Consider the following 21,936-nt stretch of genomic DNA (forward strand, 5'->3'; position numbering starts at 1 on the left):
GTTCTGCTGGAGGTTTCTTCCTGTTAAAAGGGAGTTTTTCCTTCCCACTGTCGCCCAAGTGCTTGCTCATAGGGGGACATATGATTGTTGGGTTGTTCTCTGTATCTATGAAGCACCTTGAGGCGACTTTTGTTGTGATTTGGCGCTATATAAATAAAATTGAATTGAATTGAATTGTGTTAACTTGTGTAGTTACACAAGTTACACAGGCAGAATGCCATGTGAACACTGTCTCCAGGTGGAAAACAGAATGAGCGATACACCTGCTGTCAGGCCTGCAGGGTTTCTCCCTGTGATGTTCTTCTCTGTCTTGTGGTTGACTTTTTTTTTTTTTTACTGGCACAAATAATTTGTGGGGCGTCTTATTGTGACACCTGATTGTTGTAGTATTTTTAAAATGGCTGTGCAAAAAAATAAAAATAAGAACCCCAGATGCATTGCCTGCATTTTTAGATGAATAGTTGTATATAACTTTATTATTTACAAAATTTTTGTTTAATTTTAATTTAAAATAATTACCACTTATATTTGCATTTCAAGTTATGAAAATAATTTACTAAACATGTCTGTGGTTTTTATAGTAAAGAGAAAATATAACTACTACTAGGGTTTTATGTGTTTGTGTGATTTCAGACCAGTTGTTTTAATAACTGTAAATTTGGACGTGTGAGGTTGTGCTGAAAAGAATGATACCAAGAAAGACAAGGTAAAAAAACAACAACAATCAAAAGCAGCCAAAAATGGCCAATTATATTTTGGACCTCAGAATATTGACCCAACAAATCATGAAAAATGAGGTTTCAATAATTGTTTGTGACAGTGCAGCTTTCTGGCAGTAGTAGTAGTCAGTACAATTTGATTTTTTTCTAACAAAAACAGTATGAAACTTAAGTTAGACTTGTGTTTGGAAATGAGCCCCCGCCCAGTGTTGTGTAGCTTTCTGGATTTTATACTTATTGGTTACATATTTATTTATTATACAGGCTATACAGTACACACATTTTATGTAACTGAAATGTTTAATTATGTGGGCTATAGAAAATAATTAAGTTATAGACCATATTTATATGAAACATATGCTTAATGTATATTAATCATATGTAACACCTGCATATGTCTTTAAAACAAGGCTTTGATTTTGCCACCCCATTTGATTTCCATGCCAGCCTGGAAAAATTTCTCTAGATCCGCCCCCGGACCTGTCCTGGACCAGCAACACCAAATCAGTGACTAAAAGAGCTCAGCAGCGACTGCATTTTAAGAGACGACTGAAGAAGGTGCACATCCCCAAACCCATCTTTAATACTTTCTACAGAGGTACCATGCAGAGCATCCTAACCCGCTGCATCACAGTCTGGTATGAAAACTGTCATGCGTCCAATCGCAGAGCCCTCCAGAGGATTGTGTGGACCGCACAGCGTGTTATTGGCAGCTCTCTACCCAGTCTACAGGATATTTACACCTCACTGGGAAAGCCACTAGCATCATGGCTGACCCGCATCACCCTTCCCATCAACTGTTTACCACACTTCCCTCCAGAAGACGACTGCGTCATCAGGAGCAGGTCGGCAAGATTGTGCAATAGCATTTTCCCCCAAAGCAGTTTGGCTCCTGAACACCATGGTTCCCTCCTCCGCACTGAAAACTTCGCCACACACTTCTTGGACTACATAATACTCTCCTCTAATTATTATTACTATTATGATGTGAACATTTTGTGCACTTAAATCTTACTGTGCTAATGACCCCTGCATCAGCACCTTGTTTGGAATAGCAGTGGAGAAGACATAGATTCAATGCTGCAGACGTCTGAGCAAAGAAAGCTTCTAGAAGAGTAAAGACTAGCTAGAAGAATGAAGATTCACAGAGTAAATGTGAAAATTCATCACAGGGCTCTATGCACTTGATTAACTGACCATGAGCAAGTTTGCTAGTCTGGAGCATTCAGATCCACCACAAAGACTGTTCAGTGCTCACAGAAACTGCACAATACCCAAGAGCTGCATCTGAGCCTCTACAGGCCTTAAACAGCATGTTAATGTTCAAGACAGTTTAATTAGAAAAAGACAAAACAAGTATGGTTGGTCTGGAAGGGCCGCCAGGAGAAAGCTTCTTGTCTCTAAAGAGAACACAACAACTCAGTTGAGGTTTGCAAATTTGCCCTTGAAAGCTTCTGGAGCAACATATTTTTAAAAGATGAGACTAAAGTGGAGGTTTGGTCATAATGCACAGCAGTAACTTCAGCAAAAATCAAACACAGCACAAACACCTCAAATCCACTGTCAAGTACGCTGGTTCAATTGTGGTGATTTGAGCTTGTTCTGCAGACACAAGCAATAAGCACCTTGCAGTCCACGAACTCCTCTGTATGCCAAAGTTTTCTAGAGTCAAATGTGAGGCCGTCTGTCCAACAGCTAAAGCTTCTCCTAAATTAGGCCATGCAACAGGATAATGAGCCCAAGCACAGCAGCAAATCTACTGCATGGAAGTCCAGACCTCAACCTGACAGAAATGCTGTGTATAAAGAAATGCTTGCAAATGTTGATGAATTGAAGTTATTGCTGCTAACTGCTGCTTCTGTAACCGACTCAATCATAGAATGATTATGATATTGAAAAAGACAAATGCCTGAATCCTAAATTGTGGATATCCTTTTGTTGTGATCTAAAATGTAACACTAAATGTGATTAAAACACTAAAAATCTGGACTCTTGGGCTCAACAACTGTAAGGATCACCAGCCCGAGGAAAACACAAAATACACATGACCCCGTGACAAAGACAATTCATTCTTGAATGAAGACATTGATCTGACTTTTTAAAATTTTGCCAATTGTGTTTATTATTAAATTATTGAGGAAATAGAAAGGGGGGAGGGGTTTTAAAGAAGAAGGTAAAGGAAAGGGATAGAAAGGAGGAAAGAGATAGAGGAGAGAAAACCCCAACAATCCCCTCTGAGCAAGCACTAGGTGCGACAGTGGATAGGAAAAACTCCCTTTAAAGGAAGAAACCTATGACAGAACCAGGCTCTAGAGGGGGCAGTCAACTGTCGGGACTGGTTGGGGGGTGAGGGTGAAAAGAGAGAGAGGGGGGGGGAGGGAGGGAGATGGGACAGGTGATAGGAGTTAAAGGGAGACAGGGGAGGGAGAGGTGTCAGGAGAGAAAGGGAGAGAAAGGGAGAGGAGAGGTGAAAATTAAGATGGAACAGACGAGGTGACATTAGCAGTAGAAAAAGTAGAAAAAGTAGAAAAAGCAGGAGTGTCCCTCCTCCAGAAGAAGCAGAAGCGTTTTTTCTTCTTTTCCATGAGCTTTTCCACGAGCACTTTTTTCTCTAGGATGAGGGTTCTCAACTGATCGATTGTTTCTGCATTCTCCTGCTCAAGTCTCTTGCATGTTTTCTCCACTTCTTCTAATTTGGCTTGTTTGTCTTCGAGCCTTTCTTTCATTTCTTTAGATGTTGCCTCCTGCATTAGCTTTGCCTCGTGCAGCTCTGTATAACTCTGTTGTAATTTGTTGTGCGTGTCTTCCAACTGCTGACTTCTGCTCTCGATTTCTTGAAGTGAACACTGCAGGTCTTCGTTTGTTTTCTCTAGTTGTTGCTTTAGCACCTGTATCTCAGTGTTTTTGCACTTCACGTTGTCTGAAAGTTCCTCGACTTCTGTGTTTTTTCTCAGCATGTCATTGAGCTTACTCTGCATCTCTGAGCATTGGTTTTGCAGTTTTTCCTTTTCCTCTTCCAGTTCAGGTGTTTTGTAGTTCAGTTTGTTATAAAGTTCTTGCAGGTTTTGGTTTTTCCTCTCAAAGTCCTGGAGAATTTCTTTGTCTTCTTTCTGCTTTATTTCCTGTTGTTCTTGGTCTTGAAGCAGCTCTTGATATTTGTGCAGTGTTTCATCAAGCTTTACCTGCAGCGCTCCGTATTGTTCCTGCACACCTTGGAGTTGGCACTGCGTGTCTCTCTGGTCCAGTTTTTCTTTCTCTTCAAGGATTTCTTTATTCTTTTGCAGAGCTTCATCAAGCATTACTTGCGAGCCTTCGTTGTGTTTCTCGATGTTCTGAAGTTTGCAATCCAGATGTTTCTGTTTCATGTCTTGCTGTTCTTTCTCTTGAAGGAAATCTTTATTTCTTTGCAGTGCTTTATCAAGTTTTATTTTCAGCGCTGTGTATTTTTCCTGCACGTCTTCAAGCTTGCAGTCCGTTTGTTTCTGTTTAATTTCTTGTTGCTTTTGTTCTTGAAGCAACTCTTTATTTTTGTTCAGTGTTTTATCAAGCTTTACCTGAAGCGCTTTGTATTTTTCCTCCATGCCTTGGAGTTTGCACTGCTTCATGTCCTGTTGTTATTTTTCTTGGAGGAGTTCTTTCATTTTTTGCAGAGCTTCATTAAGCTTGATTTGCAAGCCTTTGTTGTGTTTCTCCATGTCCTGGAGCTTGAAATCCATTTCCTTCTGTTTTATCTCCTGTAGCCTTTTTTCTTGAAGAAACTCTTCATTTGTGTGCGGTCTTTCATCAAGCTTTACTTGCAGCTCCTGATTCTTTTTGTCCTTCAGCACTAGTTTTTCTAGTGCTTTATCAAGCTTTGCTTGGAGCTCAAAGTTTCTTCCCTGCATTTCTAGGAGTTCCATTTCTTTCAACTTTTGAATATCTTCCTTTTCTAGAAGCTGGTTGAATGATTTGTCTACTTGATCAGGAAGTTGAATTTTGTCTTCCTGATCACAAAGAGGAGAGTTGGGCTTTACTGTTTTTTTCTGTTTTCTCTGAGACATGTTTGAATCTGTAAACTGTCACTCTGTTTATATCTAAATTAACTAATTTCAAAAAACTGTTGCAATTACCTGGACTGCCTCAGCCCAGGTGATGTAACATTAGCAGACAGAGGGTTTGATGTTGCAGAATCTTTGGAGCTGTACCATGCTGAACTGAAGAGCCCAGCTTTCACCAAAAGGAAGAACTAACTGGGCCCTAGATTGCCCAATCAAATCTCTTAATGCCACCTGCCCTCTCCTACATTAACTGTGGGCTCACCTTGTAGAACAGAGTTGAGTGTGGAAGAAATGGCAAAAATATGGAGCTGAAAAGCTGAGAGAGAAAAAGAAATGATAAATAAATCAATGTGTCAAATTAACTGACATGTTAGCTGGTAGAGTGCCCACTGCATTATATATATATCATCTCTTTTTTATAATAAATAATCAAAAACTTTATTTAAACTAAGATTTTAAAAAATATGTGCAGTGATTGATGTGCTCTCAGACATGTGCTTCAATCCACACACAAATACAAAACAATCTGACCACACGTACAACTGTTTCACAAACTCTATAAAGCATTCACACTCCAATGGATGCATCAGAAAGCAGCTTGGGATTACAATCTTGTCCAAGGATATTTCGCCTGCAGACTGGAGCAGCCAGGGATCAAACCAGAAAACTTTCTGATCAAAAGCTGACTTGTGCTAAATGCTGAACGGCAGCCAACCCATTTTAGCCATTTAATGAATGTGCCATTTAATCTTGGCTGCAGCCAAGATTAAATGGCACATTCATTAATTACAGAGTTACGGATTGTTACATGGAACTCAAAAGAAATAATGAACCCATCTCGTGTCCTGTGTCTTCTATAGCTGTCTGTACTTTTACTTCCAAAGTTCATCAGCAAACAGTTTGCAGGCCTCTAATTATCAGGCTGTACTCAAGCGCTTGAATTCAACCTAAAAGCTGTGCTGTCATACAGAACCAAGTACCCTCCGCGGAAACTATAGCTAATGTCACAACTGGATCTGATGAGACAGCTATGATTTCTGGACTCGAAGTAAATAATCCTGAATCAATTTATACAACATCAGTTTGTTTGTTTTGCTTTCATAACAAATAGTTTGAGCCATATACAAATACAGAAGTGACAAATGGAAACATATTTACAATCCAAAGTCAGACTAACAGTTTTCAGTAGCACAGTCTTTTATTTACAGTCTGCTTCTCCTGGTGGTAAACCTCTATCACATGTTTGGATTAAAAATTAGGCCTATATAGCTGCTGGTTCCAGCTTAAGCAATATGTTAAAAATACTAAATTCTTCATTGATTTGAGCTGTGGGGTTTGCTATACACTGGCAGAAAATTGTAGAGTAAATGGTGAAAACAAACAAACCAAATAACAAGATCCTTGAATTCCATCTTTTTTATTAACAGAAACTCCAACAAATTTGTGCCCAATTGATGATGTTTGGGACATGAAAAGTCCAGTCCAGCAGGTGGCGGTAATGCGCCTTAAAGCTTTAACCGCCAAAAAATACAAGAGCAGAAGAAGAAGAAGCCGAGTTCCCGCTTTATGGCGTTTTTCTCTCCGATTATAGTCAAGACTGATTTAAAGGTAAGCACCGAGCTAATATTAATCCGAGTCTAGTTAATCTTGAGTTTAGCTCCTTAGTGAGGCTTTCTGTTGCTCTCCTCGGTGTCTCTTCTCAAGTTTTTGTGAACAAGTTGGGAAAAAAAATCTGACTAAATTGACTCAAGCTGCTTTAAACTAATTTACAGAAAGATATCAGCAAAAGGTTGTGAAACACAGAGAAGAAAAGAATTTTATTAGAAGAAAGCTTTTAAATGAGCTCATTGTAATCAGAGTTTCTGTTGTTTTATTAGTCTGTTATTAAGGCTACTTAGCATCTCTGTGGCACCTGCACAGCTTATGAATGCAGCTTGCTAACTAAGCTAGCTAGCGCCACCCTTCTTCCATATAAGGTCACTTCCGGCTCCAAAAGACCCAACATGTTGGCGGTAAAAGTGCTATAATGAAATACATTTATGAGAAATGTAAAAATAAATGTGTTCCAGGCTAAAACACAGCTGCCTTTATCAGCGCAAAGTTGTGATGAGGCTTACTCAGATGATGGCTCAGATTTCTACACCCACTCGGATATACAGATGAAATCAAGACAAGTACATCAATACAAAAATTCACAGGATTGTTCAAAAAATAATAAATTGCATGAATATAGGAAATCTTCCTCTCAGTGACTGAGTTGTCTCATTGTGTCCTCATTTTTTATAAATCAAGGCCTGAGTAACCCAACCTTAAGTGTTCATTAAGGTTTTTGTCACATAGATAGAAAATAAACTCAGAGATTAAGCGGCTGTTATAAACAGAGTGATTAGTTGTTCTGGTTTACATGCTGAAAATGGTTTTATTTGTGTATGTTCAATGTGTTAGACTTGTACATAGTTAAATATATGATCAAATAATGTTGAATCCTGGATATGGATTTGTAAGCAATGAAATTTGAAATAAGGGGGTAGGAACAAGAAAACTTCATCCTACTCCTTTTCGAGCACACACATTCTGTAGACATAGATATTTACATGAAAACTTGATGATTTTTAAGTTTTGTTATTTTTATTTTTTTCTGTTGTTATTTCAATTATATTTGCATGTTTGAAATAAATTTTATCTATCTATCTATCTATCTATCTATCTATCTATCTATCTATCTATCTATCTATCTATCTATCTATCATTTCTCACGGCACACGTATATTGTCGGGTTTTTTCTTGGCCAGGGCATATTTTAAAGAGGAATTGCTCTCCTGGTACTGGTGTGCCATACTGCTGAATTTGGTATCGGTGCTCAAACCTTTTGTGTTTGTTTCAAACAAGTTGTCCACCCAAGGAAGCTAAAATGTGTTCTGTGTGTTCTCAGATGAACATATAAGACACTTTGACTCTTCAGTGCAGTGTGGAGCTTAACAAAGTTCTGTTTTGTGTCCCAGCTGATCAGGAGGAGGAGAAGAGTCTGACGGAGCAGCAGAGGAAATTTCAGCTACTTGGACTCAGCTCAGCCACTGCAGAGAAAACAATGAGCTCAACACAGAAGGTGACAGATACTAGTGTTAAGAAATACTCCATTAAAAGCTGAAGTACTGATATGTATATTTTATGCTAAACTAAGTGAACCTTGTGCAATATTAATGTAATGTAGAAATAATGTATACAATGTATACAATGCCTACATCTTAGACGGTGACGTTGCCTCTAAACATCAAAATGAGCAGGAAGATGTTAAAGTGGGATTCAGCAGGATTCAACCCTAACATCAGCTGTAGTGGCTCAGTGTGGGGAAAAGAGTCACAGCTCACAATCATTTCTATTGAGAGCTCCAGTAGATTTTTTTTAATGTACAGGCTGTGATCAGCTGACCTGCTGCTCTCTGTGAATTCATCCAGATGTCAGCAGATGTTTCATGAGTTGTCCTGGCTGATTTCCTTTCTCTACACTGACAGTACACTGTCTTTATATTATACACTATACTGTTGGTATGTGGGTGGAGCTCAGTGAATGAATGTCAGCATCACGAGCTTAAGTTTAAGTTAATCTCTGCTACACTTGATGTAATCTAACTCTGACATGAGCACCACAGTCACTGTGCACCAGTCACACACTGTTCTTTACTTAAATCCATCACATTACAGTAAACTTGCCTGCTTATCCTGCACTAACCTGCAGAGGATTTTACTGCAGTCTTTACATCACATTGTGAGACAAACTGCACACAAACAGTTTGTGTGTTTACTGATGTTTGTTGGGCTGATAGAATCGCTGCATTTGAAATTACCTGCCACATAAAAAATATTACTCCATTTATTCTCGCTCGTCTTCTGTATTGCTAACTAGATGTTGAAATACCGCGACCGCAACTTATCAGCACCTGCAGTCGTTCAGGTTCTGGTGGTGTTTGGTGCCACACTCCACCTTCAGGTTTAAAACTAGTGTTAATGGAGGGAGTTTGAAGCTTCAGTTTGTTCAATGACTGCATTTCACTCACTGCCTCTGTATCTCTGTCACTGCAGGACCAACATGGACCGAGAAGTCAGCGCTCTCAGGAGGCCGACAAACCTCACAGAAGCAAGAGAGAGAAAAAAAACACCTGTGACGAGTGTGGGAAGGATTTTACCTGGAAGTCTAAACTAAAACAACATCAGCTCATCCACACTGGAGAGAGACCGTTCAGCTGTGACTTGTGTGGAAAGTCGTTTTCCTGGAAGAATGCCCTGAAAACACACCAAGTCGTCCACAGTGGAGTTAAAGCTTACAGCTGTGATCAGTGTGGCAGAGCTTTTACTCACAGTAGCAACTTACAGAGACATCTAGTTACCCACTCTGGAGTTAAGGCATACAGCTGTGACATCTGTGGAAAAACCTTCAGCCGGCTAGGGTACCGAAATATACACGTACGCATTCACTCCGGAGAAGATGTGTACTGGTGTGATCAGTGTGGCAAATACTTTACAACAGACGCACAGTTACAACACCACATGTTTACCCACACTGAGGAGAGACCTTATCAATGTGACCTGTGTGAGAAGACTTTTAAAACTCCACAGTACCTGAGAAAACACCAACAGATCCACACCAGAAAGAGACTCTACAAGTGCAGTTACTGTGAGGTTTGTATTTTTATTTTATTCTTGTAAGTTCAGTCTGACTGTTTGGAACAAGTGTGCTCATTAAATTGTGTTAGCATGTTAGCACTTCTACTGCACCGAAGAGTAGCTCTGAGCCATTACTCAGGTTTTCATTTCATTTAAGTGTAAGTCAGATGTTACTGTAATATTAAATAAGTATTGCTGTAGTATTATGGTGGTAGTATTGTAGTTATTGTAGCCCAGTAAACTGAGTGTGTTAATCGAAACAGTAAAATGTAATTGGACGTCTGCAGAGATGCTCTTTATTTCAGGCGACTTTCAGGATAAAAGTGTTGAAGGACTGACTTACACTGTCTTTGTGTCTTTGTTTAGAAGCAGAGCGACACAGATGGATCCACTTCTCAACCCTGTCATCGCTGTGGTGGTGGGAAAGACTTTCGTTGTGACATCTGTGGAAAAACTTTCAGTCTGCAAGCCAGCCTAAAAATACATCAACGTAAACACACTGGAGACAAACTGAAATACTGCAAAGAATGTGGGAGAAGCTTCCCCACATCAGCTGAGTTAAAACAACATGAACTCTTTCACAGTGGGGTCAAAAAGCACCTCTGTGATCAGTGTGGGTCATCCTTCACCACTGCAGGTCACCTTAAAACACACAAACGAGTCCACACAGGAGCGAAACCATACAAGTGCAGACACTGTGACAAAAGCTTCTCACAGTCAGGTCATCGTAACGAGCATGAACGTACACACATGGAAGGAAACTACAGCTGTGAGCAGTGTGACAAGAGCTTCAGTAATCTCAGTTCATACTCTGCACACAAACGATCCCACGTTACTACTAAACTGTTTCACTGTTACCACTGTGCCAAAACATTCAATTCATCATCTGCTCTGTGCAAACATCAGCGCGATCACGCAGGGCTGAAATCGTTCCCATCACAGGATCAGAGTGAATCTGAAGAGAGAGAAACATCCTCTGGTTTCAGAGTCCAACTTAAAACCCTGGAGATCAGGCTCCACAGAGCTCAGGTCGGCTCTCCTTAAGTTTAAGTTAAAGTTCAAATGAGGCTGTGAATCAAACTTCCTGTAGTTCCATTTTAATCTTTATAAATTGTTCTTCTGTTTGTGTTCAGTCGTTACCTTTTTTTTTCAGTGGTTGGATTAAAAATCAGTTTTCTGTTGTTTAAGTTTTTATTGAATGTATTTTGTTAAATAAAGTTAAAATATTGTTAAATAAAGAATTGTTTGAACGACAAAGATTTTGAGCCATGATGTCATTTCCTGTATTTCAGAGTAAAGACTGAAGTGACAAATGGAAACATGTTTACAGTCATGGAATAAACACTGATGGGTCATCTGTAGGAAGTACTATTGCTGACCTGACAGACTCGACCTTGTTTACAAAGAAAGAAAGGAACTGATGACATGTGTCAGCAGAGGCTTTCAGGGTTGTTTAGAGTAGAACTGATAGTCTTAAAGAGAACATGGCGATTATGACAATTTAACACAATGATCTGAGAAAAATGTCTGTTTCTCTCATTTTTACTGTATTCTGATCAAATTTCCAACATTCTTTTAACATTTCAAAAGAAACCTGCAAATTGTCTTTCTTCCACTTTCACACTTGGCCCTAAAAACACCAACATCCGTGCATCACCCTTGTGTCAGTCTAATGAACCTAACATGTGATTGATACATAACACACATTCACACTGGCTGCATATATCAGTCCGGGGGGGCAGAGCAGAACTGTGTATGAATCAGACGCGCTCACATATTCAGGCTTTCCAGAGGCGTTTACCATCAGAAGAAGCAGAACAATGAATCATCAGCACCCTGCAGAAGAACACAGCAAGCAACAACTCTAACAATAAAGACGTGCTGGAGCCAAAAGATGCAGATAGCGAGTTTTAAACGATAACGCACAGGATCAAAGGGGGAGAGGGTAAAAACCCACTGCCTCCTGAGATAAAGATCAGCAAGTCAAGCTGGCAGCAGACGACACAAAACGCTCTCTGGAGGAGGCGGCGACTGTGGAGCAGGCCGACGGAGAGGCGGATCGGCAGACAGGAAGCTCCCGGGGTCCCACAACAAGATGTTGCGCGTCAGACTGGAGCAGGATATCCCCATGTTGGTGACACTGCCCATCGAGGTACAGCCCAACTTGGCAAACCAACCCTTCCCTTTCTTGGACACCACACTGGCTGATCTGGGCATCCAAGACTGAGTCTCACTCCGTGTGGGGACGTTTTTTTGTTTTTGTTTGTTTTTTAAGAAGCAATCATGTGTATATATTCAGCTCAGAGCTGAAGGAGAGGGTGGTTTGGGTTGACACCAAGAAGACCCATCCTAGAGGTACGGCGGTGGGATCCAACTGCAGGGATGTGGTCAGATGGCAGTCTGTGGAAATCAGGTGACAGTGAGAGCAACTTGATTTTCCTATTTTGTCCTTCAGATACGAGTGAAAGCCCAGATGCCAGGAGACAAGCAGCTCCAGGAGGTCCTGTACAGCACCGAGGTCCACACTGACCGCTCCTTCTGCTGCACTGGAATGGATATCCTGCCCTGGAAACAGACGTGTGCAGGTCTAGAAGCAGTTTAAATCCCATACTTTTTTGATCTGTGAGGCTCTTAATGTCACGTCTGCAGCCATGAAAGTCAGCTCAGGGTTTCTTGATTCTGATTTTTCTTTGCTGTGTCACATTTAGCTCATATCTGTATTGCCATGCCCTGAAAACAAGCTGCCGGGCTTTAGTCAGGCTCAGGGACAACGGGAGATCTGAGGAGCAACACAATGAGAACAACTAAAACTGAACAAACTTAACATCTGATTACCTTTTTTATTTGTAAGAAAAAGTTTAACATGAACGCGCCAACTGTCCACAGCAAAGCTTATTATGACAAGACTGCTTTTATTCAGTGATGTCAAAGTGTCATCACTTCATACCTCTGAACTGACATTAGATGTATTGCATACCTTGTTAGAATTACACTGTTGAAGCATTTGTAAAAAGCTTCTGTCCTTGTTAATTTATGTTTTAGGATAAGTTTTTGGGCTGTGTAAGGTCACAGGTTGCATTTCTGAGCAGAGTAGTAAAGGTAAAGTAAGTGTTTTCAAAACTAGCCACTCAGCATGTGTACAAACAGTGAGAAATCTCTGAAGAAAACCGTTTGAAGGAGCAAGAGCACACGCTTTTCTCCACAGGTTAAAGCCCGCTGACTCCCAAAGAGCAATGGGAATGAAAAACTCTCCTTAGCAGATTAAATCCATTACTTCACACTCTTGAGAACAAAGCAAGAAGTGTGTCCAAACCGCGTAAAGAACAGCAGCAGCGATTTATAGTGAAGCAGGAAATCAAAATACAGAACACAGGATGGTGAACCCGAACTCCTAACATAAGAAAAAGTAAACACGGCATGCACGTTAACAAGGGTCTCTGCTGTGCAGGAAGTGAGGTCACAGCTGCTTGGACCTCAGCACTGTGGTTCTGGGCAAACTTTCTCATGGCTTTCTGTGGAGGAGAAACAAACTGAGAGTTAGAGGTCAACACTGGAGACAGATCACTACAAAAGAACCAAATACTGATGAGAGTGCTGTGCACGATGCTAAGAGACATTAGATATGAAGCTCTGAGTCATGAGGGTTCATTCAAAGGAATTTTAACATGCAATCTGATGAGTTATTCTGCATGTGGCCATAGAAATCTTCACCTTTATCAACATCCTTGTTGCCCACGACATGACTGGAAGCAGCAACTATGGGTTTCATTAAATTCACGACCTGAAAGAGATAAAAAAAATAAAATAAAAACATTTAAGAAAAAAGTGTAATTAAAAATATTTTTAAAATTTAGGGACAAAATGCACAATGTGAAGTAATTCAAGATTTACATCAGAGCATGTCAAAGTTTCTGCATGTGTTGGATTGTAAGAATAACTGATTTAACATTTAATAAAAGAAATGATTGGTTGGAAGTTTTTCCTTTCAAAGCATCTTTCTAAACATGTGAACAGCTGCTCTTTAATAATCAATATGAATCAAAGACTTCTGTCAACACAAAATAAATGTAAGGAAACACATCCAGTTTCTATAACTGACGACAAGCTTGGACCACAGTGATCTAAACTCATCCTCTACATTGGAAATGTAAACAAATGTAAATGTGGTTTTTACTGTACCAGAGCAGGGCTGTGTGTGTAGAGCACAGCCAGGCAGCTGAACACTGTATTGTTCTCTTTTTGGTCCTCTTCGAGCGGGAGACGAGCCACCAAAGCTGGCAACACCGGTCAGTGAACACATTCAGTTTTCAGGCCCCTCTTCTGTGGAACCAGCTTCCAGTTTGGATTCAGGAGACAAGATTTCAAGATTAGGCTTAAAACTTTCCTCTTTGGTAAAGTATATATTTAGGGCTGGACCAGGTGACCCTGAATCCTCCCTTAGTTATGCTGCAATAGATGTAGCCTGCCGGGGATTCCCATGATGCATTGAGTTTTTCCTTTCCAGTCTCCTTTCTCACTCAGTATGAGTTAATAGACGTCTCTGCATTGAATCATATCTGTTATTAACCTCTGTCTCTCTTCCACAGCATGTCTTTATCCTGTTTTCCTTCTCTCACCCCAACCGGTCGCAGCAGATGGCCCCGCCCCTCCCTGAGCCTGGTTCTGCTGGAGGTTTCTTCCTGTTAAAAGGGAGTTTTTCCTTCCCACTGTCGCCAAAGTGCTTGCTCATAGGGGGTCATATGATTGTTGGGTTTTTCTCTGTATCTATGAAGCGCCTTGAGGCGACTTTTGTTGTGATTTGGCGCTATATAAATAAAATTGAATTGAATTGAATTATCTGAAGAAGAAGCAGAGTTGGTTTGTTTCCAGCTGAAATCATCCAGGCTCAGGAATTTGAATCGATCCACATCATTTCTGCTTGAACTAGAGAACATGAGTGTCGACTTACATTTGGTCTGTGAGACACATGTCATAGTGACAGTATTTGGGTTAATATGGCATTACTCACCCTGGTCGCATTTCTTCAATATCAGGCACCAAGTTCAGGAACTCGTTCTTTGCAGCCCGCGCAAGGTAGGAGGTCTCCAGAGTGGGAACCATCGGGAAGTTTTCACAGTCTGAGCAGGAGGGACTGGAGGCACGTGAGCTGTTCTCAGGGGTCCTTTAACACAAATCACACCAAGTTAGAATCAAATGGATAACCTGTCAATAACCGTTTGCAGATCGAGGTCAATGTTCCTAAAAATATGTTTACTTCTGGCCCATGGAGCCACAGCGCGAGTCCGAGAGAGAGGGGCAGGTAGAGGAAGGGGTGAGGGTGGCACTGCTGAAGCTCGTCACGGATGGATCACGTCCGATCGGTGAGATGAGAGAAAGCTGAAGTGAAACAACAGCAGGATGAGGTAGACGTCAATATAGGAACTCCCTGATGTGACACAGAAAGGCTATTTTTTTATTTCTTTGTATTATTTCTCACCTTGCAGTCACTGATGCTGTTCACCAGCTGCTTGTATTCAGTATTGAAGGTGTGTGTCAGAAGGCGCAGGCACTACAACACAACAGGAACAAGACCGATCAGCTCCGAGCAGAGAAGGAAGAAGGCAGCAACAAGAACGCCCACTAAGCCCACGTTTTTCTCACCTTGGTGGCCAGCTCCTTCTCACGCTTTCAAAGGTGGTGCTGGAGATCTGCGAGGAGACGGAGGTGGACGTGGACAGAGTGCTGGAGCTCACGCTGGGGGACAGAGACTCACTCAGGGACTTGGTGGTGGGAGCTGTTCCCACGGGAGCCGCCTCTCCCAGAAGGTGACGGGTCTTTTCCACCTGGACGAAAGATGGGGGCGAATGTGAGGTGGGGAGAAGAGGGGAGGTTAGTCATGTAAAGTCTGTACTCTAAGAAAAAACTTTTTAGAATAGCACTTTGGTCTTTGAGCTGAAAAGTCATTTTTCCCTCTACGATATTAAACAGATTTATTTCTTTATGAATCTTTTAAGGCCCCACCTCCTGCAGCTGCTCCATCTTCTCCAGCTTCCACTGGTGCTCTAGGATGAGGCTATCTCCTCTGGGCCTCCAGCCGGCCAGGTTCTCCTCTCCACGCACATAAGCCACTGATGTGTCCAGGACCTTCCTCCTCCTCCTCTGCATCCCTGCTCAGGACATGAGCCCTCATTAGGATGAAGCTCTCCACAGAATTATGATAAAACAGCTGCCGTTCTTTAAACATGTTTCATGGCCGCTCACCTGGGCTTCCAGTGTCAGACATCTTACACAAGCTCAGCTCGTAGATCCCAGTCACTCGGTTGCTATAATGAAGCAGAAGTTTTGAACAAGGAAACTTTGTAACAGGGCAGATATCTTTGATTGTGAAACAGAGATGGCCACAGTGCAGCAGCCCAGATTTACCAGTCAGGAGTTTTGGAGTATCCAGTCCCAAAGAGGTTCTTGAGAGAACGGGGTGGGGAAATCTTGGCGTCTCGGGAGTAAAAGACCGTGCAGATGTCTTTGGTGATAATGGCAGGCTGGATGCAATGGTCCAGCTGCAGAGAGGAGATAAAGGGTGTGTGTTAGACACGATGACATCAAGAGACTTAAAAACACGTACAAACAGGTACAACACGGCGGAGCAGCGGCTGACCTCCAGATACGCAGATAAGGTCATGTAGATCTTCTCTCCGTAGGGAGTGACGCGGTTGAGCAGGAGGGAACCTTTTAAGGGTGTTTTTATTTGTGCTCCCTGGCCTGGAAATAAACGGTTTCCGATCAGACCTGCTTCATCTTTGTGCCCTTGGTATCTGACTCGCTTGCTCCCCCATGCATTTTAAAAGAATCCTTCTCTTCAGCATGAAGTTCTGGCTCAGCTTTAGTGTCTGCGTTACATGTACACAAAGACAGAAACATTCAATGATAAAAACACACAGTGGAATAAAATTGTAAGATGTCATCAGTTGATGCAGTTTAAGGACACTTGTTGTTCTGTGCAGTCTCACCTGGAGCTCACGCTTCTAGTTCATGCCATCATCACCAAAGATTCTTCAATTAATAGTTTAAAGATGTCCATGAATGCACTGCTAACTGCTCTTCACCCTGATAAAAATCAACATGCATTTAGAATAAGAAACACTTTTACAAAACCAAAAGCTTCACTGTACTTAGTGATTTATACGTCTACAAAACAGGTTCAGTTTGTAACTGAGAGAGCGGCTCAGTGGCGCTGAATTATATTTCCAATAGAAACACAATTTCATATGTTGTAGTAACAACACACTGCCACAAGATGGCAGCCTAGGCCTACTTTAACATGCTGTTCCAGTACAAAAGAAAAAGTGACAGAGCCTTGAAAGAGTGACAGAGACACTTTTTATGAACTCATCTGTAATGTGTCACCTTTTCTGTAGGATGAAGAAGTGCTTCCCTTCTTTTAAAGTAAATACAGGCTTACAAAGATCCTCTAAACATGTTTCTGAAATAATCCTAAACACAATCATTAAATCAAAAATGCAAGAAACTATTTATTTAATCACTCTTCTTAACTTAATTCCTTAACTTAGTAAAAAAAAAAATAAAATAGACAAGAACTTTTCTTCTGTCTCACCTCTGTCAGTTTTCATGCTGTTGCAAGAACAGGTGGAGGTGTAGGTGGAACTTTGACTTCAGTGTGGTTTGTATGTGCAGGCAGGAGTGTGACATCTCAGGACAGCAGAGGATTGTCGAGCACGGTGACTCCTGCTGCGACACCCCCGTCTGACTGTCCTGAGCTCTTGGTCCTCAGCGTCTGCCCACACACTCATTCATCACCATGTCTTTACCCTGCCTGTAAGAAAACCAAGAAAAGGCTAACATTAGAAACAGCCACCAACCAATCCCTTTTACTCCACCACCCAAAAACCAGTGAGAAACACTAGTTAGTATTAACTTGGAATCAAAGTGCACTAATCCCCAGGCTCCCAGCATAACATACAGTCCAACACAAACTCCACAAACTGTCTTGCTTCAGCTGACTTTCCTTCACCTTCTCTCCAGACAATCTGTTGTGCTCTTTTCAGCACAAAGCCACACTCCTGCTCACTGATCCTCACCTCTTTTTAACCTAGTCTCAGCAACTTTGTCCCATAGCTCGCACATCCTTTCCACCTCCATCTTTCTTCCCAGCCAACTGATACATACCTTTTCTCCTTCCTTAAAAGCCAGCCTAAGAAATACGAGTTCATAAACGCCACAGAGAAATAAATCAGAGGAATAAAATGCAAATGATATTGCTTACACTGAACAGCAACACCCAGGTGAGGATTATCTAATGCCAAATTTTCCAAACAATGAAAAAACCGTGCCCTTTTTCTCACCATGTCTAGAGTGTAGAGGTCAGCCAATGTCGCTCGGATCTGCTGCACAGCTTGAGGCTGGTCTGGGAAGAATCTGTCCAGGACTCCAGGTCTGGGGAGCACTTGCTGAACCTTCTTGGTACCAGCCAGGTGAGCGCTGATATCTGGACACAAAGCCATAGAAAAAAAAAAGAAAAAAAATGCATCTATTAATCACCTGGATCACCTGTTGAGAAAGAAAAAAGAAAACAAGCAGAAGAGAACAAGAGTAATAGAATAAACAACATCACAATGATATATGGGAATATGACAGTAAATACTAAATATTAAACATTATTGTGCAGCACATAAGATCAACAGAACACAGTGTGCTTTGAGGTAGGAGCCAAAAAGGGTGAAGTTTGTGTGTGTGAGCACCTGTGAGCATGGACGCGCTTGTTTTTTTAAAAAGGTTCCTTCATGTAATGATCTGCTAGAGGGTGTGGGGGGGCCACAGCCCCGTCCTCCAGGGCATGAAGCAGGTATGGAGGAGATCAAAACTCCAGACATCCAGAGGCCCCCAGAACACAACAGACCAAGGAAGACCAACAGAGGGGCAGCCGCGCCACTGTCCCAGAAAGAGCTGAGGAGAGTCCCAGATGAGGGCTCACTCAGCAGCCGCGGAGCAGAAGCCAGGGGGAGTTGCAGTGACGCGCCCGTGAGCTCCGCCGGCAGTGACCGAGCCCCAGGCCGAGAGGCCGGGGGCACCCCCACCTCCGAAGTGACCCGAGCGAGCCCCAGGCTCCAGGCCCCGATAAGCGGCCGCCAAGGAGTGAGCCGGTGTGTACCTGGACGCGCATCCCCGGACACAAAGAACCACCAACGCACCGATGTCTGAGGGAGTCCGCCACTGGCAGGGGAAGTGGTGGTAGGGGGAGATAGGCCTCCAAACCTTGGAGGGCCTGAGATGTCCCCAGAGAGGTGGCGTCTGATACCCAACCTGACATATAGACACAGACATACAGGCACACACAGACACAAACATCCATTCCCACCCTCATGCTCTCATATGTACTTACTCCACACTCAACCAACGTGGAGACAGACATAAAGAGACGCTGTACACACGATCACACTCCCCAAGCGTACTCTACAAACCGGGTCTAGGTACCCTTGCCCCTGGAGGGGGAACTGCACCCAGACCCAGGTGGTGTTACCCTTTTCCCTGCGGTGGGGAGAGGCAGACCACCCCAACTCCGCAGCAGCAGGGAGGCCCCAGACTCCAGACCGCAGTCGGACGGCCAACTCCTCCTCCTAGCCCCCCCGCTCCAGCAGGCCGCAGAGAATGGGGGTGAGAGAAGACTCCAAACCTCCCTCCACCCGCTCATTGTAGTGTTGATGCATGTGTGTTCTAAGGTGCATTTAAAACCCAGGAGGGCATGGAGCTACCTGCCAGAGAGCAGCAGGTAAGCGCATGGTCCCTCCTGCTAGCCCTCAATGTCTACGTGTATTTAAAATTGAGAGGTGGGCAACGACACCAGGGGTGGGGTGTACATGTATCGTGTATCCATGTATCCATGTATTGTGCCCACCCCCAAGATCCTATATGTATGTGTAATGAGAGTGTGAGTAATGTGAATGTCTAAGTTGTGGGATAAAATTGAGGCAGAGGCAGCCAGAAGGGGACAGAGGGGGGGTAGCCTCCTCTGCACCCTGGTGACACCCCCATACTCCGCGCCCCGCCAGGGAAAGGGGGCCCAGGCCCATCCAGACCGGGGCCCAGTGCAGCAGCGCCTCCCGGCCCCACAGAGCCCGGGACAGTCCACCCAACCCCACCACAGAGAAAACTGCACCCACCCCACCATCCACTCATCTTCCAGACTACATAAGACAATAGACGCCCAGGCTGAGATCTTCCTCCACCTCTCCTGTATCTCCCCCTCCTGCAGAGAGAGTTCCTGAAGAGCGGAAAGCTCCAGAGAGTTGCAGCATGGCCTGGAGGTGTCACTATCACAATCTGCGGGGAGTATGATCATTTGTTATGAAAAAAGAAGACCCAAATGCAGACTCACAGGCTGGCAAGGATAAACTAAAGGCAGCCTGTTTATTTTGGACGGAGAGAATGATATGAAATATCTGACAGGGAACTGAGAAACTCAGAAACCTATACTGGGGGATAACACTAGGAAACATGACCAGTGAAGCTGGGTGACGAAAGGAGAAGATTAAACAATAAACACACAGGACGGTCATTAGGGAAGAGGAGACGGCAGGGACAAATCAGGAGTAATGAGACAGTTACAGCAAAACTCAACATAACCAACAAAATAAAATAGGAAGCACGTGTTTTGATCGCTGGCTCCAGTCTGCATGCTGAAGCTTCCTTTGGTTACAAGATACAGAACCAACGTTAGTGTGAATGAGACTATGAGAATGTTATATAGCATTTGCTCCACTTTGAATTCAGTTTGAAGAAGTAAAGAGACAAACAAACTTAAAAGAGACCATAGGATTAAAAAGACACAGACACCGCAAAAGGACGAAACACGGGCAAGAAGCAAAGTAAACAGAAAAGGAAGCAAGGAAATAGAAAGATAAGATCCACATGAATAGAATAGACAAAATATGAGTGCTTCAAGCAAACTGTGCAGGAATAAAATATAAATAGCAAACAGCAGAAATAAATAACAAATGGGGGAAAATATGTAGGATGAACAGGAACAAAGACACTGGAGAACAAAGTGGTGAGGGTTACTCAGACCACCATTAACTGATTAAATACATGGGAACTGGCAAAGTGAGACGCGGTCACAGAGAGTGACAAGGTACAAGGCGCACAAAAAGAGGGACTGGCAAAATTAGACGTCTATCAGAAGTACAGAATACAGAGACAGACAGGCAGACAGTGAAACAAACATGGAGACAAAACCTGCTACACACAGAGACAACACTAACACGGCCTGAACATGAAAGGAAACAAATTTAGACCAGCAACTAAGAGGAAGCACTAATTTGGAAGGGAAATAATACCAGACATATGGTGCACTCTGAATATCACCAGTCTGTTGCAAAGCTAACAGAGAGACAGACAAGCATTCACACCTACAGCTAATTTAAAGATACCACTTCAGCGTCACAGCTGGGTCCTTCTCTGTGTTATAAACGACACAGAGAAGGCCCCAGCTGTGACGCCACAGTAGTTCATTTGTTGACTGATACATCGATGTAGTCTCTCAGGAACGAGGGCGAAATGCCAACGACCGCCTGTCTGTTTTCAGGGCTGTATTTGAAGCCATGCTCCAATCAGGCAAAGTTTTAAGTGTTGCACATTTCGATGGGTTTCTTTCAGCTGACATAGTTTCCATTTGGGTCATGTGGTGTTAGATACCCCAGCGTGTGGTCATAGGGTGAAGAGCCCGGACGATTAGTGGGATTTTAGGTGTGGTGTAAAAATGACGCTGCAACTTTAAAAACGTTGTTGCTTTAAGGATTAACGTACAACCATACTTGGGCTGAGTTTGACACTGGTTCTCTTCAGTAATTAAAATAGCTTTAACACATGATAAGATCAAATGTCAGCTACACTGTGACAGTCGAGGGGCCACACTCAGATATATTTATTCGCTTGTTCTCTTTGTGTGATAAGAGTTTCCATCTGAATTTAACCCCTGTGTGGGGCTGATCTTTCATTTCATTTTATTTCAAGCTCAGATTCTTTGCCTTTGGCACATTTTCTGTGACGAGACTTCAAACCATTCCCACCGTCCTTATTAATCAACATGGTGAAGTGATTCTTCGCAAGGTGATGGGATAGGAAGAGTTTCAGAAAATGAGGCCTTTTGTCTTTATTGGAGAGGTCAGTGCAGACAGGACGGATGGGGGGAAGGCGAGGGGGGAATGACACACAGGAAACGGTGTTGGTCAGACCCAAAGACAGGCGTGGGCAGTGAGGACTCTCACCTTCAGACTCACTGTCTAATCAGTCTGACAGTGAGTCTGAAGACAGAGCAACCCAACACACGTTACTATGTTCATCATCATCATCATTGTTTATTTATATAGCACTTTAAAAACACACAAGGCTGACCAAACTGCTGAACAATAGAAACATAATAGATACAATAAGAATAATAAATACGATACAATAATAAACATAGCGAAAAACAATAAAATACAAGTCAGTCAACCACTGAGTCAAAAGCCAGTGAATAAAAATGCTTTT

At 42.6% G+C, this 21,936-nt stretch overlaps 1 protein-coding gene across 1 annotated transcript; it reads right to left on the bottom strand.

The window, feature by feature from the left end:
- Window positions 1–14,267: 14,267 nt before the first annotated feature.
- Window positions 14,268–17,082, bottom strand: LOC308385846 (kinesin-like protein KIF1B). Its single transcript, XM_080865031.1, has 10 exons — window positions 17,009–17,082; window positions 16,404–16,500; window positions 16,052–16,283; window positions 15,820–15,953; window positions 15,658–15,719; window positions 15,418–15,563; window positions 15,058–15,239; window positions 14,894–14,965; window positions 14,672–14,793; window positions 14,268–14,578 (listed from the first exon to the last, which is right to left on the bottom strand). Exons 3-8 carry the CDS (start codon window positions 16,073–16,075, stop codon window positions 14,950–14,952), a joined length of 564 nt encoding a protein of 187 aa, XP_080721157.1. The 5' UTR covers window positions 16,076–16,283; window positions 16,404–16,500; window positions 17,009–17,082; the 3' UTR covers window positions 14,268–14,578; window positions 14,672–14,793; window positions 14,894–14,949.
- Window positions 17,083–21,936: the final 4,854 nt, after the last annotated feature.

The sequence above is a fragment of the Rhamphochromis sp. 'chilingali' genome (genome assembly GCF_963969265.1).
Source record: "Rhamphochromis sp. 'chilingali' genome assembly, chromosome: 18".
In the NCBI taxonomy this organism is placed as follows: domain Eukaryota; kingdom Metazoa; phylum Chordata; class Actinopteri; order Cichliformes; family Cichlidae; genus Rhamphochromis; species Rhamphochromis sp. 'chilingali'.

Excerpts from the sequence above, each read along its gene's own strand:
- LOC308385846 (XM_080865031.1), bottom strand. The coding sequence starts at position 16,075 with ATGACCTTATCTGCGTATCTGGAG. Across the intron at positions 15,720-15,819 it reads TACTCCAAAACTCCTGACTG|CAACCGAGTGACTGGGATCT; the intron begins GTAAATCTGGGC and ends GCTTCATTATAG. Across the intron at positions 15,240-15,417 it reads AGATGGAGCAGCTGCAGGAG|GTGGAAAAGACCCGTCACCT; the intron begins GTGGGGCCTTAA and ends TCTTTCGTCCAG.